Raw genomic sequence first — 23,363 nt, 5'->3', positions numbered from 1 at the left:
TCCTTTCAGGCACACAGAACAAGCCAACTCCTTGATCCTTGCAATTAGCCCTGGGTAATCAGTTTGGGTTTTCTTACAGAGACTGGCTAAGAATTACCGTTCACTGCTGTTCTGCTAGATGTGGTGTGTGCTATTGGGATAGAGTAATTAAGTGGCACACAGGAACACTTGTTTTCTTTGTTGGAATCTTCACAAGTATTGTTTGCATGTTGCTGGACTTCTCTTCACACTAAAACTCAATAGATTCCAGAGGCTATTTCGCCTGTTTCAATAGACTCAAAATGTTGAATTCTGGGATCCCAGCTTCCTGAGTAACAAGACAAACCAAAGTTAATGCTAGGCAATATGAAATGCAAATAGCAATTGATAACAGAAATCTTCTCTGAGCTCATTTGGACTTCCTGGACTGGTGCTGCTGCAGCTCCCTGTTTCTTCTCCCAAGAGGCACAGATGTATTACTACAGCTCTGTGTGACTGAGAAAATAAAATAAAGGGGGATGTGTGTGTGTGTGTGTGTGCGTGTGTATATATACACACTCACTGGTTTTGCTCCCCCACTCTCTGGGGTCTGTCTGGAGTCCTCCAAGCTCCCCTTCTCCCGGCTGGCTTGGCTGGTCTCCGCTCTCATTGGCAGGGGCTTTGTTCTGGTGTGATCAGACTGATGTCCTTGCTGCTTCTGCTGGTGAGACAATAGATTAGGCAAGGTCTAGTGTATGAAAGTTAAAGTGTGGCATGGCTTCTGCGCTAGGCTTGCTGGGTGGGCTGTTCCCCTGTCTCCCTCTCGCTTTGTAAAGAGTTGGACTTCTGCATCTCTTCTGCCCTTGAAACAGCAGCTGAGGCTCTCCTCTTTGGTTTCAGCAATAGCAGGTCTGTCATCCGTTTGGCTCTGCTACATGCAATCAGGGACAGGCTGGTGTTGGCTACCTTGAATGGCTTCCATTCACCCCATGTGATACCCTAGCACCTACAATCATCTTCAGCATTTGCACTAACATCTCCGAGGTTCAGAAAAGAGATCTGGTACAAAGGTATTCTTTGAGTAGTGTCCCTGAGGGTACTCCATTTCAGGTGTGCATGTGGAGATTTTTGGTAACAGTGCGCATTCAGCCTCCACCTGTGCTCCAGACATTCTCATGCCCCGTTGTCTTATGTTGTATCTTCATTACCAGAGGTTTGCAACCATGGTAGCCCATTTGTTACAATCCTCTGCTAGTCTCTTTGTGTATGACTTGTCCTTTTCAATCTTCCCAGGATACCACATCATCCATCCAACTTCTTTTTTTTGCCTTGTGGTCTTCTGCCATCTGTTTTCACTTCCAGTGCCCATAAACATTCATCACCTGCTGAACCTCTTAAAATGTGCCCTGCAAATTGAAACTTTGTTTTCATAAGTTCTCTGACTAGCATTTGCTCGGTTCCAATAATTTCCAATGCTGTTTTGTTGGTTACCTGGTCTATCCATGATATTTTCAGAATGCACGGATACATAAGGACACACATCTCGAAGAACTCCAGTTACTGCCCAAGGAGAGCAATCTCTCCTTTTCAGAGGTGAATCCTTCCCTCTGAAGGTTATATACCTGCTTGGTGTGGCCGAACCTGGATTTCTTGACTCCTGGGGCATGCAGTAGGGCTCACTTTCCATAGGCTTTCTCTGAGACAGTGATTTTGAATAAGAAGACTGAGTTGGAGAATTTTATTTGTGGTGAGTTGGAAGGGTTTTTGAGCCAAGAAATACTTCTGTATGTATCTCTAGGAAGAATGTGTAAGTTCCTGGAGTTTTGTTGGGGCTCTTTTGATTAAGTGCAAATAATTAATTTAGTGGTATTCTGAATCATTTATATAGCACCGCTAATTTATATGCCACATTACACACTCCTGTATGTTCCCTGTCATGAACTTTACAGTCTAAATAAGACAGGGCCCTGCAAAGCATAGGTGCAGGGTTCATTAAATGAAACAAAATTCCCTGAGCATGTGTGTTGAATAGATACTTGGGGCTCAGTCCTACTCTCCTATTTGTATCTTTACACAGGGGGCTGGTGAGTTACCTCCTGTGTAGGGAGGACAGTCGCACCTTGGCATTCCACCTTGATGATATTATGGAGCCCAAATGTTTGTCTCATGCTTCTGTTTTAAAACAGTCTTCTAGTATATAGTGCAGAAACTGCCTTCTAGATACTATTGCATGATTGTGCCTTCATAACACTCAAAGGCAGAATTCTATTTAAAGGACTCCAGTGAACCACATAGCAATTCCAGGGCAAACTGCAGGTTGTTTTGATTTATGCTTAAGGTTTGGCATATGGCTCAGTGCAAATTAAAACAGCTACATGATAGTAACTTTACAATCATGACTGGCACCAAATTGGCCTCTTTGTTCAGTCTCATCTGAGTGCTTGGGGTATGAGTGAATTCCCCTGCTTCTTATAGACACGATCCCTCCAGGTTAGGTATGGAACTCATTAGCATGCTGGCATGGGGCACAGTTTCACTGCTGCTGCTCAAGCTATTCCTGTTCTGTGGACACAGATCTTCATTCTTCAAGGTTGTTAGTCCCACCAGCATCAAACAAACTTCAATAAATAAAACTGAATTAAAACCCGGATGTCCAGAGGCAGGGCCTGGGACTCGGGAAACATGGGTTCAGTTCTCTACTTTGCCCCCTCCTTCCTGGGTGACCTCACACAAGTCACTTTGTCTCTCCATGCTTAATTCTTAATCTGTAAAATAATATTTGAGTGCCTCCTGGGTGTGCTGTGGGAATAAATACATTAAGATTGTGAGGTGCTCGGATGTTGCTGTAATGGAGGCCATCTAGGTACTTTCGATATCTCGATTGTAAGAAAGACTGCCCCCTGGGACGGGAGGATCGGTGGATTGGCCTCTGCTGGAGTGCAGCTGTGCTGGCAGGGCCCCACTGCAGCTAATAATGATTTGGGCCTAAGGTTACTGACAGCGGTGCCTCTGCAGAGCACTGTGAAACAGGAACCTGCTGCTTTTTCAAGAGCTGCTGAATGAATTTATGGCAAGGAGGAGTCTTTGTGACCTTCCTTTCATGTCTGGATCTGGCACTTGGACACCTATAACCCCAGGGAGGAGAAATGATAGGGCAGTGCAAAGTGCTGGAAATCATTTAAGCAGCAGAACCAAAGATGAAAAAATCTCCCCGGAGTAATTGAAAGACAGAGCTGCAGCCTCTGTAACCCTATCTACAGTAATAGTGGACTTTGGTATGATTTGATTACTGAATCCCCTTCATGTCAGACAGTCTTCACAGTGGGGTGTCCCCCATCTCCAGGGCAACTGGAGGCAGATCTTTGCTCTGGACCTGGGCTTAGAACAGGGGTGGGCAAACTATGGCCCGGGGGCCGCATCTGGCCCTCGAGCTCCTGCCAGGGATCAGGGTCGGGGGCTTGCCCCACTCCGTGCGGCTCCTGGAAGCAGCGACATGTCTCTCCTCCGGCTCCTACGCGTAGGGGCATCCAGGGGGCTATGCACGCTGCCCCCACCCTGAGCGCCATCCCCGCAGCTCCCATTGGCCGGGCGGTGCCTGCGGATGTGGCAGCATGCAGAGCTGCCTGGCTACGCCGCCGCATAGGAGCCGGACGGGGGACATGCTGTTGCTTCTGGGAGCTGCTTGAAGTAAGTGCCGCCTGGAGCCTGCATCCCTGACCCCCTCCCACACCGTAACCCCCTGCCCCAGTCCTGATCTCCCTCCCGTCCTCAAGCGCCTCGGTCCCAGCCCGGAGCACTGTCCTGCACCCCTAACTCCTCATCTGCAGCCCCACCCAAGAGCCGACACCCCCAGCTGGAGCCCTCCCGCACCCCAACCCCCAATTTCGTGAGCATTTATGGCACGCCATACGATTTCCATACCCAGATGTGGTCCTCAGGCCAAAAAATTTGCTCACCGCTGGCTTAGAACCATCCCTCATTAGGGCTCTTCAGAATTCTCTACCTCCAAGCAGCAGACCCAGGACTTCCTTTGTAGCAGAGCTTTTACAGGGTTTTAAAAAGATTGTAAACTCAATGTGTCTCAGTTAATTCATTGGCTTGGAGGTTTTTCTCCTCAAAAGTGCTACTATTTTAAAAAAGTTCTGGCTTTCTGAGAAGAGTTTAAAGTTTCTGTTTAGAATTCTGGAGACCAGAACTGTCATGTGTGAACTGACTAATGGCTGCTATAATTTGGTATCCTGCCTCAGACAGTGGCCAATGCCAGAAGCTTCAGCTGGAAGACATACTCCTGCCCTCCTTCCTTTGCCTCACAAAATGCAGCTACTTATGCAGTACTATACCATAGAGAAGGGTTTTCTTGCTCACCCCAGCTACCATTCAGCTTTTACCTTGGAGCATGGGATTGATGGTCTACGTAATTTCTGTCTCAGCTGTGTAATTACAGATGATGTTCTTTATCTGAATGTCTAATCCTTTTTTGAATGGTACTGCTGCATTGCATTGATAGTGTCCAGCAGCAGCAAAATTTATTCCCTTCTATCTGTTTTAGACGTTTAATGTTTTTAATGCTGTAGAAGTGCCTATCGTACTCTGAGAGGGGCAAATGGGAGTCCTTGAGTGACCCTCTCCACACTGTTTGTTGTTGTATATAGCTCTAATCTCTCTCCTCTTGATTTTTCTCTTTTTCATACTAAACAATTCTGGTCTCTTTATTCTTTCCTTGTATGACATGATTTACATTTACAAAAGATGTATTGGTTTGTTTCTGTTTTGTTCTCCACATCAAAGGTGTATGTCAGGATACCTGAACTCTTTGGCACTGTGGTGTAGTAGATTGAGAATTCTGTGGCAGCTTCATTTAAATTAAAATATGGAAGTTTTAACGCATAAAATATGAAAATGCATAAAGCAAGCAGTACATTAGCCTCTGTTATTCAATTTGAGATTAAATTCAGGTTTTTTTAATTTTGTCTCCATATTTTCAGTTTTTGATATGCCACAGAGCTTTGTATGTGTACTGACAATGCATAACTGTCTTGTAGAAGTTGTCCTGGGGAGCTGGAAATTATAGCCAGGACTTTGGAGCTGTGCTCCGGCTCCGGAGCAAGCTCCAGGCAAAAACTTGCAGCTCCACTGCTCCAGAGCTGCTCCAGGCTCCGCTCCAAAGCCCTGGTTACAGCAGTTCTGTAGAGGCATATTGGGGCTTTTGGCATCTCGGAGATTGTGGGATAAGTACATTAAATGTATGTTTCTGCTAAAATGATGTTCAGTTAAATAGTTAACTTTAGGTTTCAGGGTTAATGTCCTATTGAGATGAATTTGCACCTCTGACCTATTTTTTCAGGATGATAGCACTACATCAGTATACATTTGGTTCATGCTTTCAAATTTAACTTGATGATAATATGGGCTGGAAACTTACTCTTTTTTTTTTTTAAAAATGAAAGCTTTGATTCTGGAGTGTAGTGGTGGATTCTGGAGCCAAAGCATCACAGGATACTGGTTACAAGTGTTTTTTAATTCTTAACTATTTTGTCTGATACTGAAGTAAGGTTCGCTGGCCACTGATTCCTAGGATCATGCTCAGCAACATCTTTGCAAAAACACACATACAACATTGGCCACCCTCTAGTGTTCCTACATAGTAGCTGTTTTTAATGCTATATTATTTATTTTTATTATTAGCTCAGCTAATTTGGTCTTTAGTTCTTTCAAAATTCCAATAGAAATCATCTGGCTGTGGAGATCTACTGGAATTTAGCTTGTCTAACTGTGCCATCACCTCTCTTTTGATACCTCTGTCACTGACAGTGCCTCTTCCTTATCTGTGCAGAGTAATCCCAAGGAAGCTACTTCCCTCTTATCCTGTATTGTCTCCTTATCCTCTTTGATTGCCTCCTTTATATGTTGGTGGTCCAGCTGACACACACTCCCCAGGGCACACTGCTTCTGAAGTTCTTGAAGAATTCCTCATCTATTTTACAGCCAAATGCTTCCATCAGTTACTGGCACACAGCTTTTGTTATTTGTTCTTCAAATATCCTCCTAGCTTTCAGTCCCTTATACCATGTTGTGCATGTGCGGGCATGCATATGTACACCATTTTTCTCTTTGCTATTCCTCCTCACCTCCTTTACCTTTCTCCACTACAATTCATTCACCAAATCTGGAGGAGGAGCTGAAGGAGGCATTTCTAGAACAAATAACAGAAATAGCCAAAACACATGATCTGATAATAATTGGGGGACTTTAACTACCCAGGCATCTGTTGAAAAAGTAATACAGAAAGAGAGAAAATGTACAGTAAGTTCTTGGAATGTGTTTGGGACAACTTCTTGATTCAGAAAGTAGAGGAAGTAACCAGAGGGCAGCCATGTTCGACTTGATTATGACTAATAGAATTGGTTGTGAATCTGAATGTGGAAGGCAACTTGGTTGAAAGGGATCATGAAATGACAGATTTCATGATTCTAAGGAAAAGAAGGACTCAGAGCAGCATAATAAGGACAATGGACTTCAAAAAGGCAGACTTTAACAAACTCAGAAATCTGCAGTGTAAGGAAGGTCCCATGGGAAAAAATATCTAAGGGAAAAATGAGTTCAGGAGAGCTGCTAGTTTTTCAAAGAAACAATATTAAAGTCACAACAGAAAATCATGCGGCCACAAAGGAAAGATAGGAAGCTAGTATGGGCTGCACCATCCTACAAAAAGTGGAAACATGGACACATTGCTAAGGTTTGAGCTCAAAAGAATAGCACGAGAATGCAGGGACAAAATCAGAAAGGCTAAGGCACAAAATGAGTTACACCTAGCAAGGGACATAAAAGCCAGTCAGAAGGTATTTTGTAAATACCTAAGGATCAACATAAAGATGAAGGGAAATGTAGGTCCTCTGCTTAGTGTGGAAGGAGAGCTAGTAATGGATGACACCAGTAAGGCTGAGGTGTTTAATATCTGTTTGCTTCAGTCTTCACTAAAAAGTTTAATTGTGAGCAGATGCTTAACAAATTTAATATTAACAGTAAGGGGGAAGGAACAGAAGCCTGAATAGTGAAAGAGCAGGTTAAGGAGTGTTTAGATGAGTTAGCTGTATTTTTCAAGTCAGGAAGTCCTGATGAAATTCACCCTAGGGTACTTGAGCTCGCTGAAGCAATCTCAGAACCGTTAGTGATTATCTTCAAGAACTCATGGAGAATCATAGAATATCAGGGTTAGAAGAGACCTCAGGAGGTTATCTAGTCCAATCCCCTGCTCAGAGCAAGACGAACACTAACTAAACCATCCCAGCCAAGACTTTGTCAAGCCGGTCCTTAAAAACCTCTAAGGATGCTTCACTCTAAGGATGATCACGACCTGTTGAGCCCAACAATCTAACCAGCTTTCTATCCACCTTGTAGTCCATTCATCCAATCCATACTTTTTTAGCTTGCTGGCAAGAATTCTGTGGGAGACCCTTATCAAAAGCTTTGCTAAGGTCAAGATATATCACATCCACTGCTTTCCCCATATCCACAGAGCCAGTTATCTCATCACAAAAGTCAATCAGGTTGGTCACACATGACTTTCCCTTGGTGAATCCATGTTCACTATTCCTATCGCCTTCCTCTCCTCCAAGTGCTTCAAAATGGATTCCTTGAGTACCTGCTCCATGATTTTGCCAGGGACAGAGGTGAGTCTGTAGTTCCCCGGGTTCTCTTTCTTCCCTTTTTTAAATATAGGCACTATATTTGCCTTTTCCCAATCGTCCAGGGCCTCCCCCGATTGTGAATGGGTGAAGTCCCAGCGAACTAGAGAAGGGCATACATAGTATCTATTTTTAGAAAGGGAAACAGAGAGGACCTGGGAAATTATAGATTAGTCAGCCTAACTTTGATATCTGTAAAGATACTGGAACAGATTATTAAACAATCAAGTTGTAAGCATCTAGAGGATACTAGGGTGATAAGGAGTAGCCAAGAACAAATCATGCCAAACTAACCGAATTTCCTCCTTTGATAGGGTTACTGAGCTAGTGCAGAGGGGGACATTAGATGTGAGGTATCCTGCATTTAGTAAGGCTTTTGACAGAGTTCCACACTAGGGATATGTGCTCTAGTGAAAATATTATAAGGTAGATGCAAAGCTGGTTGAAAACTCATACTCAGAGTAGTTATAAATGGTTTGCTGTCAAAGTGGGAGGATGTATTTAGTGGGATTCCTACAGGGGTCTGTCCTGGGTATGGCGGTATTCAGTATTTTCATTAGTGACTTGAATAACAGAGTGGCAAGTATACTTTTAAAATGTGTGGATGACACCAAGGTGGAAGAGGTTGCTAGCACTTTGGAGGATAGGATTAGAATTCAAAATTATAAACCAATTCTCCAGTTTACCAAGGTAATCAACCAGGTGAAATTCAGTAAAGACAAATGCAGAGCACTGTTCTTCAGAAAGGAAAAATCAAATGCACAACTACAAAATGGGGAATAACTGGCAAGGCAGTAATCCTGTGGGAAAGGATCTGGGAATTATAGTGAGTTGCAAATTGAATATGAGTCAACAATATGCAAAAATGTCTAATATTCTGAGTATATTACAGGAATATTTTATGTAAGATATGGGAGGAAATTGTCTTGCTCTGCTTGGCACTGGTGAGGCCTCAGCTGGAGTACTGTGTCAAATTCTGGGGGCCATCCTGTAGGAAAGATGTAGATAAATTGGAGAGAGTCCAGAGGAGAGCAACAAAACTGATAAAAGGTTTAGAAAACTTGACCTGTGAGAAAAGGTGAAAAAACCTGGCTGTGTTTAATCTTGAAAAAAGAAAGCCGAGGGGGGACCCAATAACGGCCTTCAAATAGGTTAGGGGCTGTATAACAGGGTTTGCTGGCTCCGGAGTTAACTCAGCACCCCAGTCATTCAAATCCCTACCTGTTTACACTGATTGATCTCTGATTGAAAGGCAGTGGGCAGATGAGGCCAGTAACTGAGTGGGGGTACATCTCAGGGATTAATTGGGTGGAAGTATCCCCAGCAGCTAGTCCTGTATAAGCAGACAGAAAGGGAGTGTCAAAGGAAGAGTTGGGAGCTTGAAGGAAAGCAGAAGTAGGCAGTCCTGGCTGCTGTTGCTACAGCACCCTTACTCAGAAGCAAATGGAGAAACTGGTGACTCATTGTAAATATAAAATACAATAAAACAGTGTGGTGGGGAAGGAGTGGTTGTGGTTAGTGGTTAAGGGCTGATAGGACTCAGTGACTATGCTATGACAGACCGTCATAAAGGGGACGGTGATCAGTTGTTCTCCATGTCCATTGAAGGTAGGACAAGAAGTAATTGTATTAATCTGCAGCAAGAGAGATTTAGGTTTGATTTTAGGAAAACCTTTCTAACTATAAGGATAGCTAAGTTCTGGAATAGGCTTCTAAAGGAGGGTTGTGGAATCCCCGTCATTGGAGGTTTTCAGGAACTGGTTAGGCAAACACCTGTCATGGATGGTTTAGATATAGTTGTGGTGCCTCAGTGTAGGTGATGGACTAGATGATTTCTTGAGGTTCCTTCCATCCCTATATTTCTATAGAGAAGGCTCACAGAATCAAACTAGGATATTTCAGGCTTGGAATTCCCTCTAGGTGCATCTCCAGCTTCCCTTTGTCACCACCAGTGAAGTGTAGACAGGGTTTGGCATTTCTATCACTGTGTCACATAACCCTGCCAACATGGCGATTAAATTGCTGATCTTGTCTCTACAGCTTCTACTAGGTCTATTTATTGATGATAAATACCCACTGGGAATTATAGACCCCAAAACTCCTAGTGTACACAAATTCAACCTCATACCAGTTTGAGAAGGGCTAAGGTAATGACATTCCTCCCATGGTGCTGTCTCTAGACCAGGGATCGGCAACCTTTGACATGTGGCCCGGGCCAATTTGTTTACCTGCTGCGTCCGCAGATTCGGCCGATCGTGGTTCCTGGCCAATGGGGGTTGCGGGAAGTGGCGTGGGTCGAGGGATATGCCGGCCGCCACTTCCCGCAGCCCCCATTGGCCTGGAGTGGCGAACCGCAGCCAGTGGGAGCCGCGATTGGTCAAACCTGCGGACGCGGCAGGTAAACACACCGGCCTGGCCCACCAGGGTGCTTACCCTGGCGGGCTGCGGGCCAAACACTGCTGATCCCTGCTCTAGACCCGTCTCAGAGGCTTCCTTCTAAAAATTGAACTCAAATAATAGGTGCCTGATAAATTTGATTCCCCTCTTACAGGTTGCAGGGAAAAGGAACATTCTCTTTCCTACTCCCCCCCATTCCCTGAGTTGCTGTGGTGTAGTTGTGCCTTTGTTGTGCTAACCCTCCCTCAGTCTCCATTTTTTCTGTTCTCTCCAGTGAATAGCTTTAGGATTTGCTTCTGTGGGTGAAACTGACTCGACTTTTTTGGTCAGTTTCTGGGCTGCTTATAGGGCTCTGAAAAGCAGCAATGAAATCCAACTAGACTGATCAGTTTTCACTTTGCTGCAGGTTGGGAATGCTCTGAGCAGTAGCAGGGGCAAGGGAGCTGTGTGTGCAGACCTAGGAAGACAGCACTGTATTGGTTTATATTTTATTCATCTGTAAAAGGTTATTTTTGCAACAGGAATGGCCAATTTTTTTTTTATTTTTTAAGGCAAAGTTGCAATAAAATGTCAGCATGCTTTATTGTACGTTACTTATTATGTATTGAGGATTAGGTTAATATTCAAAGAACCTGACTAAAGTTTCTGGCTGAGGAGCCTTTTTAAACAAACCCTTGGATTCTGCTGAAGTTGATAGTACTTACCTGGGAAAGCCTCCTCCATGGCCAGACAAGTGGATTTGTCAGGCCTTGTTCATTTTCATATTAGACCTCTGGTTCCAATTTGGTTATTTATAGCCATGTCTGTGGTGCTCGTTACTGGTATTTGAACACTTCACCGCATTAAATATCACACCAGTTACCATTGGAAGGCAGCGCTTTCTACATTTTCCTTCTGCTAGGCTGGTTTCTTACAGAGATAGGGGCTGGTTGTTGATCACGTCTACATCAAGAGTCTTGCACTCTGGTTGTTTGGATGAAGACGGAGATTCTCTCTTCTATACTGGCTTTCCTTCTAACTAATAAATGAAGAATCTGTATTTCCCGCAGTGTCTGAATGCCTCACACACATTAGTGAATTTACCCTCACAAATTTCTTGGTGGAGAGAGCAGCATCATCCCCACTTCATATATGAGGAACTAAGGTGCCTAGAGATTCAGGGTGGACTTTCAAACCCACCAAAGTGACTTAGACCTCACATCCCATTAGTACTCAGAGGGTTTTATGCTTTTGAAAACTCACCCCTCGCGGAGAGTCTGTGATAGAGCAGGGAGCTGAACCCAGTTCTCCTGAGCCCCTCTGTGCAGTGCTTTAAATGCAGGATCCTTCTAGAGGACACAGTCGCAGGCTCTTAGCTCAGCACCTTTTAACAAAGTGAAATTATGAAAGAACATTTTAGGGAGGAGACATTGAAGTTATGCTCCCAGGTTAAAAATTATATTTTAAATCAACTTCCTCATAATTCACCTTAAATTATTGAAATGAAAAGAAGCTTTACAGTTTCATTTCACTATATACAGATAATGTAAAGTTTACTTTTTGCTGTTCTCTCCAATTGGTTACCAAAACAGTTTAGTCTTCTTTTTTTTGTTGGTATTCATGTTGATTTTGGAGATTAAGGTTGCAAACACCGGAGAGGAAAGTTTTATTTAAAAAAATCATCCATTAGAATAAAAAACTTGTCCTAAGTTTGATAAAAGTCTGTTCTACAAAATTTTGATTTTGTAGCTAAATTGGACCTGACAATGTCTCTTTAAACAGAAATCTAGCATTGCATCCTGTGATGTGACTTCCTTTTGCAGAGAGATTCCAATTTTGGAATTGCCCACACTGTTAAATGTGGGGATTTGTATTGACACACTTGCATCTTTCATTTAGTTTAGTGTCAATACATGCTTTTGCTATCTTTCCTGACTCTGTCACTGTGGACTTGTGTAGGGCTTAGCCCAGGGATCTCAAACTCAAATCACCCCAAGGGCCACATGAGGGCCAGTACATTGGCCGGAGGGCTGCATCACTGACACCTTTTCATATAAAGGTACAAAAGCCCCCCCCCCCCGCTTCCCCCCTCCACCCTTTTCATGAGGCCCCGCCTCTTCTCCGGCTCCTCCCCCCACCTTCCTGGAAAGCGCTAGGCGGCGGGAAGCGCCGGGAGGTAGGTAGAGGAGCGGGGATGTGGTGCGCTGGGGTGGCAGGGGAGAGGGGATCTTGGTGGTTGCAGGAAATAACTCTGTGGGGGGCACGGGGAGCTTGGTGGGCCGCGTGTTTGAGACCCCTGGCTTAGCCACTTATTTTAGGACTTTTCAATCGGGGTTTAGGCAGTATGCTATATATCACTTGGTACAAGTGAAACTGGCCTAAGAAGGGAAGCATGACCTTTGACCTAAATGTCTGGAGTAAATCTCCAGCTGGCATTGATAATCAATAATACTTTCTTATGACAAAAATACAAATCCTTTGACTTGTTGGAAATGGACTTACTAGCCTTCCCTTCTCAAACTGGGAAGCAAACACAGATCAGCAGCTAGGACTTGCATTGCAGCAGTACCAGGAAAATATTTGCTGCCTCCATGTCCAATTCCTCTTACTAATTGCACAGAATTGCCATGTGCAATTCAAACTGCAAGTCCCATGCTGGAAATTGTGTTACTCTCATCGCCAGGTTAATACTACATTTCCATGTGTTTCTTTAATAAATGTCGGGTCTCTCTCTCTCTCTTTGTTAGAGAGCAAGAACAACCCCCCACCTGGGAGCACAGAGATTGGCATATGCTGTTCTTACTAATTTGTGCTGCTGCTGCTATAAATTTAAAATTGCTTGCTTATTGGAGAAAGACCGTTCTGGTTTCAGAAGGTTTGACAGTATTGTCCACATTAGCAAACGGAGATTTTCTAAGCAGTTTGGGATGAAAGGATACTTATTCTTCTCCACTGCATACTTATTTAATATTGCAGACACTTGTATGATGCAGAGCTGGGAATTTTATCATGTTTATTTCTTTTGTCCTAGACATCTTCAGGTAGCTAAAGCCAAGCTAGTTCAGCCTAAGGACGGCAGCAAGCGGTATAATGCGGAAGCCAGGCCCTCAGAAAGGTAAGTGGTAATGCTCGGTCTAGGAGAAGGCCCTTTGGTTAGTTAGTGGGGTATAAACTAATGACTCAATTGCAGATCATTAGAGAGTTGGTATGAAGATGGAGAGGAAGCTCTGGGACCTGTGTAGCAGTCTGGAGCAAAGCCTGAAGAGAAGGGAGTGGAGTAGGTCTCACTTGGACCGCTTGGACAGTAGTCCACATGGGTAGAAGTTAAAGAAAAATCTCTGTTGTCATTTAGTTATCCCCGTGCCAGTGCAGTCTGCTCACGAGAGAGACAGAGCTGAACTGCTATGGAGACTTCTCCGTCCCAGTGATGCTGCGGGGTGCCGCCAGGTCAGGGCAGAGATCATTGGGGGAATAGCATGGGGGTGCTCACACTGGCTGGACTGTACCTGCTTCATAGGTAAAACTTCAGTTCCCATTGCTGCAGAGTCCCTTCACCATCTTGTGCACAAGAGTAACAGTCACAGACCTTTTTAAGGAAGCACTTAGTCTGGCTTGGGTGGCAAGGCCATTTGAAGGGAGCTTTTGCTATCCTCATAGCACCCCTGCAGCATCTGGGGCATCATGTCAAGCAGTGATATTCCACTGTGAAGCCTGGTCCGTGCACCATCTGCTAGTGCTCCCAGCATGATCTAAGCTGGTGCTTGCTGTTAGAAGCCTCCCCCTCCTAATGAGGCATGAAACTGAAGACCAGCCTACCTTGTGGAGATCAAATATATCACAGGAACTTAACTCTAGTTGCCTGAATCTTTCATCCCATTACAAGGCTTTTGCAACTGCGAGCACAGGGAGCACTGTGCAGTTACAAGCAAGCTACCTATGTGCTGTTTGCCTGAATGGAAGGATAAACCCAAGCAGTCTGTTTGCATCTTAGCAGTTCGGGGCTTTTGTTCTTTAAAGAAATATTGATTTCCTTTAGTGTTGTTCCATACACGTGCATTTCACTGGAGTGATCTCATCACGCTTTCTACAGAGGATGGGGGAGGGGAGAATGGTAAAAAGAGAAGCAGCTGCTGCAGTTTTGTTCACATCTGCCGCATGCACATGTTTATTGCAGGAGATTTCCATGCTTGATTTCTTCCCCCTTCCCTTTATTTTTTTTATGTCTCCTTTGCTTCTCCAGAGGTTTATCCTACAGGAGCATTATCCTCTTTCTACCACCACTTGTCCTTTAATGAAATGAAAGTAAATGAAGGAAAACAGGGAGCGCATGCTGGGAGGCAGCTGGAGGGCCTGGAAATAAGAGGCAGGTTGATTAGTCAGCAGTGTGGCCTCTCACACAGCTTGTCATCTTTTCGCCAGGTGGAGCAGGAGGCTAGGCAGTGTTGCCGTTGTGACCTCTGTGTTGTGAATGCAGTGCCGTATGTTCCAGAATCAATGCATGTGCTGGATACAAACAGGTTCCTGTCCTATTTACCTGGTTTTCTATAACTCACTGAACTTTTTTAGCTAAAGTATTTGCACCTCGGAGCCCCTGTGTTCCTGGAGTGTCTTTCCCGATTTGTTGGTTTTGCGTGCTGCTTAGGAAAGATTTTGCATTAAAAAAAATTAACTGCAGAAATGGGACTTATCCTGCAGAGAACTCAGAGTAACCCAGAGTGCCCGAAGTAGTGAGCGTTTGAAGAGAAGTATGGTATGGGGGAGGGGGCACTAAGTGCCCCCATAGGTATTCTCCATCGCTGTCTTCTGAGCTTTGTCTGCTCCACCCTTGCTTTTCTCAGGAGGTGGTAGAGCATCTCCTTCCCTGTGAACTATCAGTTGTTAGTCTGCCTGGGAACACTGATTGCCCAAAGGCAGTGATGGGCTGCCAAAACCTTAACAAACGGTTCCCTCCTCACCCCACAAGGGGCTCATGGCCTGCCCCCGCCCCCCAGGACTCCTGCCCCATCCAACCCCCCGCATTCCGTGATGCACCCCCCTGGGACCCCTGCCCCATCCACCCCCCTTCCCTGTCCCCTGACTGTCCCCTGCTGCCCCATCCAACCCCTCCTCTCATTCCTGATGGCCCCCTGGGACCTCTGCCCCATCCAACCCCCCGTTCTCTCTGTCCCCTGACTGCCCCTGCAACCCCTTCCCCTGACTGCCTCCCACTGCCCCATCCAACCCCGCCTCCTTCCTGACTGCCCCCAGGACCCTTGTCCCCATTCAACCCCTGTTCCCCGCCTCTGACTACCCCACCCCGACCACCCCCAAACTCCCTGCCCTCTATCCAACACCCCCCTGCTCCCTGCCCCCTTACCGCGCTGCCTGGAGGTGGCTGGCGGTGCTTCAGCCACGCCGCTCGTCTGGAGCCAGGCCACACCGCTGCCACGGAGCGCCCCCCCCCCCCGGCTTCCCACGAATCAGCTCTTTGCACAGGAAACCTGGGAGGGCTAAGAAGCAAGTGGCGGCTTCGTGCTCAGGCCCAGGGAGGCGGAGGCGGAGTGGAGGTGAGTTGGGGCGGGGAGCCGTTCCCCTGCACTCTGCCCTCCCCCCGGGTTACCTGCTGTGGTGCAGGTGGGCCCCCCATCCCAGCTCACCTCCGCTCCATCTCCGCCTCTCTGGGCCTGAGCGCAAAGCTGCCTCACCGCATCTCCACCCTCCCAGGCTTCCCGCGCGGACAGCTGATTTGCGGGAAGCGGGGACGTGGGGGAGAAGCAGGGTGGGAGGCGGAGTGGAGGTGAGCTGGTGCCGGGGGGTGGGGCGGGGAGCTGGAGCACCCATGGGGTTGGCGCCTAAGGCGCCACTTTTGGATAATGTGCTCAGGGGGAGCGGCTGCCCCCACTGCCCCCCCCCCCCCCCCAACTACACTCCTGGGTCACTTCAACTTACCGGTTGTTAAATTTAGAAACCCGCACAGGACAACTGGTTCGAAAAGGGCTTCTAAATTTAATAACCGGTTCCCGCGAACCGGCTCTAGCTCACCACTGCCCAAAGGCACATTCTGATTGGCTCGTTTTTGATGGTCACAGTTATGCACCAAGTCCAGTGAGTCACATGTGAGGTGTCCTCACAATGACACCGACTGTGTGTGACAGCAAAGGGAGGCGCTTTGGAAGCTGTGGGGAAGGAGAAGATGCTGTTTTAACCTGGCCACGCCCCAGGTGGTCCAACTGCCCTTTCAGCAGCAGTATGCGGCTCTTTCAGCTTCTTGTTGAGAGCTTTTAAATCCATTTCCCTGCATCTTTTTCTCACATCGTTTCACTGAAAACTCCTGTTCGTGGTGGAAGAGTATATTTCATAGGGCTCCACAAAATTACTTCGTAAAACAGCATTAAAATAGCTTTAAAAATGCAATGTAAAATAAATGAGTTAGCCTGTAATAGCAATAAGGCATGCTGGGGTGTGCATTAGTCAGCTACCAGTGCATGATGCAGCCTCGTTTGTTAAGCAGCTCCCCCAAACAGGGACTAATAGCCTATTAATGCATGGTCTGTTGGGCTTCCATGTGTGGAGTCGCCTGTTTTGTTGCTTATCACACTTTGGGAAGGGTCTGGAGAATCCCTCCATTTTTATGACACTTCTCAGTCTGTGGCCACCATCCTTGTGAGCAGAGGACTTGAAGTGACAGCCTGTGGAGCCATCAGCACCATTTCTTGAGCAGCCAATGGGATGCTATCGAGCTGAATATGGCTCTCTCTGCAGGAGTTGAGCAATACTCTGCGACTCAAGCCCTAGTGACCTGGGCAGTGAGCACCCCATATTGGAGCTCAGACTCCTGATATTTTGCGTGTGATCCTTCAGGACTTTGGCGGAAACCCATTGATGTCCAAGCCCCTGGATCACCAGAAGAGAGTCTAGGTGGATGGTGGGGAAGGGAATAGCTGCACTGATCTTTATTTGGAAATGGGGATCTGATCCAGGCTTCCCCATCCCATAAAACAGCACAGGGGGAGGCAGCTCCCTTTCGCTTTCATTTCCCCCCTCTCAGAGTCTGTCCCTGAAGCCTACCAGCCTTTAGCCTCGTTTAAAATGTTAAAAACTAGAAGGTGAAAGGATTTGTTCCTTGCCTCTTGGCTCATCATTAACCATGAATATTAGCAGGTGAGAGCTGGTAGAGACTGAGACCCAGTAGACACCTGAGGCCCAATTTTCCTTCTCTTGAGCTCAGTGGGATGAGGCAGATGTAAACTGAGATGGGGGCTTGGTAGATTCTGCAGTGGATGTTGATGGGGGGAGAGCGAGTCAAACAGTGGGAGCTTCCCTCTTGTCCTGGGGTCAGTTCTTCCCTGGGAGATACAAAGTGCCTGTGAGTCAGAGGAAACCAAGTCAGTGTTCAGTGTGTAGCTGCGTGACCACCTCCTGCTGAAGGGTAGAGCTGAATCAGGCGGGCTTCCTCACTCACATGAATGCTTTGTTTCTTGTCTTAGCCATAGACTGGAAAGATGGTAGAAAGCACAAGTATGGCCGCCCATCAGAGTCTCCTTCCCAGTACCAAGGTAAGAAGGTGCTTCTCAGCTCCCTCTTGTTCCTCTCCTTGAGGTCGTTGAATTGCTGAGGACCAAAACTTACCCCATATGCTAGAAAACTGATGCAAACTGCATTTAAGGGGCTTTGCCCGCAGCAGTAGTATGTAGAAATGACTCTTTGCACGAGGGTACATGTTCTCTGGCACTATAGGGTTTCCTTACTTCTAGGTGAACTGTTTCTTTCACGTTCATGTGAAATGGTTAATCTAGGCCCAGTCCTGTGAGTGCAATTGTGACTGTATCTGAACACTGAATACTGCACATTCCCATTTTTCCAGCAGCAGGATGTTGGCGTCCACCCCAGTAGACTGGAGCCCCTTGTGAGTCAGCACAGCTGGCAGTCTCTTAGGAGCTGAGGGCAAGGTCTGGAGTTAGCAGCATGCGAGTTAATCACTCCTTTCCTCCCTTAGAGACCATTGGCAGGGCAGGTTGTGGTAGTGTGCAGAGCATCTGCAAATTAAGTTTATAAAACTGACAGTTCCTGCTGTCTTTCAGAAGAGACGTCTGTGTGAGTTCTGACTGCTTGGGGCAGTGTAGTTTATGACAAGGCCCCACTTAATTACTTATCTTTATAATCTGGGTTTGTTAGTAAGGTTTAATTTGCAGATTCCCCACTAAACGCATCCACTGAGCCATAAGAAATTAACAAAGCATTCCCAGAGTGAATAGTTCCTAACATAGAGCACTGCATGCCTTTGTGTAGGGCGTTCTTATGTTTCTTAGAGCCATTAAAACCTCTCCCTGCTGTGCATGGGGGCTCTATGTTGTAGGGCAGTGTTGGGTCTCTGTGTGTCATTGGGCCCTGAGGTATATCCTAGGGGGCAACTCTGGGGATTTTCATGTGTGTCTCAGGACTCTGCCTGAAGACATGAGCATTATCCACCACCATAGGGCGGCCATCATTGCTTGGAGAATCCTGCCTAGGCCCCTCCTGGTGGTCTGTAGGGGCTCCTTCATGATCTCCATTTTGCTGGGTGCTGCGTCGTTCCAGGGCATGTGGAGAGAGGTACTTTTTTCAGGGATGAGATTGATTAGAAATGGTGCCTCTCTCTGAAATTTGATAACGTGGTGTGGTTTGCTATCCTTTATCATGCTCCATCCCATCCTGAAAGTCTCCAAGCTCTCAGCCAGGGTGAGGAATTGCTAAAGAGATGCACTGTGCTCAGGATCAGTTAATTGTCTGTAAACTGAACAAGTACTTGTGTAACAATAGGAATCCCCTCACTACAAAAAATGCTGACTTGCATAGAATCATAGAATATCAGGGTTGGAAGGGACCTCAGGAGGTATCTAGTCCAACCTCCTGCTCAAAGCAGGACCAATTCCCAACTAAATCATCCCAGCCAGGGCTTTGTCAAGCCTGACCTTAAAAACCTCCAAGGAAGGAGATTCCACCACCTCACTAGGTAACCCATTCCAGTGCTTCACCACCCTCCTAGTGAAAAAGTTTTTCTTAATATCCAACCTAAACCTCCCCCACTGAAACTTTTTCTGCCATGTGCTACCACAAGTACTCCTGTTCTTTTTGCGGATACAGACTAACACGGCTGCTACTCTGAAACCTGTCATTATGCAAGGCACTGCATTTAGCCGTATGGAGTGGAAATCCATCAACTTCATGATACAATCAATTTAGGCTTAAATAGGGACTGGGAATGGCTGAGCCATTACAAACATTGAATCTATCTCCCCTTGTAAGTATTCTCACACTTCTTATCAAACTGTCTGTACTGGGCTATCTTGATTATCACTTCAAAAGTTTTTTTTCTCTTACTTAATTGGCCTCTCAGAGTTGGTAAGACAACTCCCACCTTTTCATGCTCTGTGTATGTGTATGTATATCTCCTCAATATATGTTCCATTCTATGCATCTGAAGAAGTGGGCTGTAGCCCACGAAAGCTTATGCTCAAATAAATTTGTTAGTCTCTAAGGTGCCACAAGTGCGCCTGTTCTTTTTACTGAGAACAGTCTAGCTCCATTCTCTTTGAAACCCCCTTTCAGGTAGTTGAAAGCAGCTATCAAATCCCCCCTCATTCTTCTCTTCTGCAGACTAAACAATCCCAGTTCCCTCAGCCTCTCCTCATAAGTCATGTGCTCCAGCCCCCTAATCATTTTTGTTGCCCTCCGCTGGACTCTCTCCAATTTATCCACATCCTCCTTGTAGTGTGGGGCCCAAAACTGGACACAGTACTCCAGATGAGGTCTCACCAATGTCGAATAGAGGGAATGATCACGTCCCTAGATCTGTTGGCAATGCCCCTACTTATACAACCCAAAATGCCGTTAGCTTTCTTGGCAACAAGGGCACACTGTTGATTCATATCCAGCTTCTCGTCCACTGTAACCCCTAGGTCCTTTTCTGCAGAACTGCTGCCCAGCCATTTGATCCCTCGTCTGTAGCAGTGCATGGGATTCTTCCGTCCTAAGTGCAGGACTCTGCACTTGTCGTTGTTGAACCTCATAATATTTCTTTTGGCCCAATCCTCTAATTTGTCTAGGCCCCTCTGTATCCTATCTCTACCCTCCAGCGTATCTACCACTCCTTCCAGTTTAGTGTCATCTGCAGTCCACGCCATCCTCCAAATCATTAATGAAGATATTGAACAAAACTGGCCCCAGGACCGACCCTTGGGGCGCTCCCTTGAAACTGGCTGCCAACTAGACATGGAGCCATTGATCACTACCCGTTGAGCCCGACGATCTAGCCAGCTTTCTATCCACCTTCTAGTCCATTCATCCAGGCCATACTTCTTTAACTTGCTGGCAAGAATACTGTGGAAGACCGTATCAAAAGCTTTGCTAAAGTCAAGGAATAACACGTCCACTGCTTTCCCCTCATCCACAGACCCAGTTATCTTGTCATAGAAGGCAATTAGGTTAGTCAGGCATGACTTGCCCTTGGTGAATCCATGCTGACTGTTCCTGATCACTTTTCTCTCCTCTAAGTGCTTCAGAATTGATTCCTTGAGGACCTGCTCCATGATTTTTCCAGGGACTGAAGTGAGGCTGACTGACCCGGATCCTCCTCCTTCCCTTTTTTAAAGATGGGCACTACGTTAGCCTTTTTCCAGTCATCCGGGACCTCCCCTGATCGCCATGAGTTTTCAAAGATAATGAACAATGGCTCTGCAATCACATCCACCAACTCCTTTAGCACCCTCGGATGCAGTGCTTGTCCAGTTTTTCTAAATAGTCCCGAACCACTTCTTTCTCCGCAGAGGGCTGGTCACCTCCTTCCCATGCTGTGCTGCCCAGTGCAGCAGTCTGGGAGCTGATCTTGTTTGTGAAGACAGAGGCAAAAAAAGCATTGAGTACATTAGCATTTTTCACATCCTCTGTCACTAAGTTACCTCCCTCATTCAGTAAGGGGCCCACACTTTCCGTGACTTTCTTCTTGTTGCTAACATACCTGAAGAAACCCTTCTTGTTACTCTTAACATCTCTTGCTAGCTGCAACTCCGAGTGTGATTTGGCCTTCCTGATTTCACTCCTGCATGCCTGAGCAATATTTTTATACCCCTACCTGGCCATTTGTCCAATCTTCCACTTCTTGTGAGCTTCTTTTTTGCATTTAAGATCAGCAAGGATTTCACTGTTAAGCCAAGCTGGTCGCCTGCCATATTTACTATTCTTTCTACACATTGGGATGGTTTGTTTCTGCAACCTCACTAAGGATTCTTTAAAATACAGCCAGCTCTCCTGGACTCCTTTCCTCCTCATGTTATTCTCCCATAAAGCTCCACACAAGGCCTCCACACTTGGCTGTGACAGTGTAGATACAGCTGCTTTCTGGGTGAGAAAGTGTGACAAAACAGGAATTTTTCATAATACTTTGTATGACTACTGTGTGTGCCTCAGTTTCTCCTATGTGCTGTGTGGTTAACTAGGTGGGGAGAAAAGGCTGTTTGCTCGTTGCAGAGACCTAGAAATCCAGGTGTGACTGGCATGTAGCTGTCTGGGCGTTGGCCCCAGACAATGGCCCAGCCAGTTGGTACCTAGCAACTAACGACTAGGGGAGCCCACCCGCTGCAGAAAGCCAACCAGTTTTGACCAGCTGGAGAACAAAGAGCAAGGTGACCATTTTTGTATGGGAAACCAGAACAAAGGGCAGAGGAGGGGCCCCTGTGGGGGTCATTACGTGTGGGCTGCTGGAAGCAGGGCTCACTCTTCTGGACTGAGACTAAAAGGGTGGTAAGAGAGCTCTGGGCTCCAAACTGACCCAGATGGACCAGGCTGTAATTTTGTTTTCTGTGATAACCAAGGACTTTCTATGCTGTGTTCCAGACATCTGGTAAACCTTCTGCTTTTACATTGCTGGCTCAGAGTCAAGAGTTGGGGGGTGCATTGCTCCCTTTGGATGGGTAAGTCTTCCCACGTGCCCAATTCAGGTGGACTCACTGAGGGGAACTTATGGTGTGCAGCAGGGGTTGCTGAAGGCTCCAAGGCTTGGTCCCAGGAGGCGGTAACTTACCCCAGTGAGAGTATGACCCTAAGGGGGTTAACACATTGAAGGTGTTCCTCCCAGGGTCTGTTCCAGAGCTGCATGAGAGCACCAGACTCATGGCTCTGTGACACAGGGTCCTAAACACAATGTGAAAATGGTTCCTGGCAGAGTTAAAACTGGACCAAGGCACCTCTTAGGACAAGGGAGTGGCAGCACCTACTGTTCTAAACCCATTGATCCTGAGAGAATTCTTATTCTGTATGTGGCAGGGCAAGAAAGTGGAGTGCACTGAGTTCCACTGGTACTTGTGGTGAATGTGTAACCTAGATTAACAGCTCTGTGTTAGCGAGAACCCTTGGAAATTACAGTAAAGTAGGATCTGCAGAAATTCTGCTGTCATCAAAGAATGAGAGCCTGGCTGCTTGGGAGGGTGAAGTCTTGCATTTTGGAAAGCCACTAATGTGATTGGAATTGCGAGCAGAGAAGACACTGGCATTGTCATTTTTCTATACCAAATCTGGATAGACTGTCCTGCTTTTATATGCTGCCCTGATACTATTTAGCAGGCTCACGTATGGGCTGCAGACTTTAATGGGATGCCTTGATCTGGGTAGGGCAAATTCTCCTTGCACAGATGCGACACAAAATGCACATACATCATGTTCAATAGGAGTGATGACCCCTTGAGGATTGAAATGCTAATGGAGCCCAAAACAGATTTCATTTAAACACATAAACAAAATCTCCAGCTTCATTCAAATTCCAGGCAAAAGAATTGCATTAAGTACAACATATGGTTGTGAATTTAAACCAGTGCAAGTCAGGGAGTTAAGACTTACATTGGTCACAAGTCCCATAGCTTGACCCCTTGTGCACACAGAGTGTTTTTCCTCTAGTAAGTGGTTTTTTAAAGTGGGCTAGGGCCCAATTCTCCCACTTTTACTCACTGATTAAGACCTTCATCGAGGATACTCATGGAGCAAGGCACTGCCTAGAGCAAAGAAGAGTGTGACAGTATGTTCATGCTGGCAAAGTTACTTGGGTGGTGTAGCTTTGAACTTCTTGGCTCTTGTATGTTTAAGTCCCAGCTGTAACTCTGTATTATGGCATGTTCCTCACATCATTTTCTGGTTTTGTTATTTTGTAAGCATACTGGTTTATTTGACTCTGCCGAACAAACCCTATTTGAACGTATGATCATTCCGGTTCATGAAAGAGTGATGCTCCCTGCATATTGGCCAACATTTGTGTGTGCGCGCGTGGGGGGCGGGTGGGTGTCTGATGAGAAGTGAATTTAGTGCTAGGGAAAGATGCCAGACAGTGCTAGAGACCAA

General features: G+C 46.2%; 1 protein-coding gene across 13 annotated transcripts in view; it reads left to right on the top strand.

Annotated features, from left to right (window-relative positions):
• The window catches only part of SCMH1 (Scm polycomb group protein homolog 1), a 293,217-nt gene that overhangs the window by 9,881 nt on the left and 259,973 nt on the right, over positions 1-23,363 (top strand). For 5 of the 13 annotated variants that reach the window (XM_039511322.1, XM_039511314.1, XM_039511317.1 and 2 more), the window contains 3 exons: positions 13,051-13,134; positions 14,260-14,382; positions 17,486-17,554. In XM_039511322.1, the coding sequence (XP_039367256.1) occupies positions 13,110-13,134; positions 14,260-14,382; positions 17,486-17,554 (217 nt within the window). In that variant the 5' untranslated portion in view covers positions 13,051-13,109. Of the gene's footprint in view, positions 1-13,050; positions 13,135-14,259; positions 14,383-14,438; positions 14,537-17,485; positions 17,555-23,363 lie in introns of all 13 variants that reach the window. The other 8 variants (XM_039511323.1, XM_039511326.1, XM_039511324.1 and 5 more) reach the window with 3 other exon arrangements.

Source organism: Mauremys reevesii, linkage group 23 (assembly GCF_016161935.1).
Source record: "Mauremys reevesii isolate NIE-2019 linkage group 23, ASM1616193v1, whole genome shotgun sequence".
NCBI classification, from domain to species: domain Eukaryota; kingdom Metazoa; phylum Chordata; order Testudines; family Geoemydidae; genus Mauremys; species Mauremys reevesii.
The sequence above is the reverse complement of the archived record's forward strand: the minus strand, read 5'-3'. Positions and strand labels throughout refer to the sequence as shown.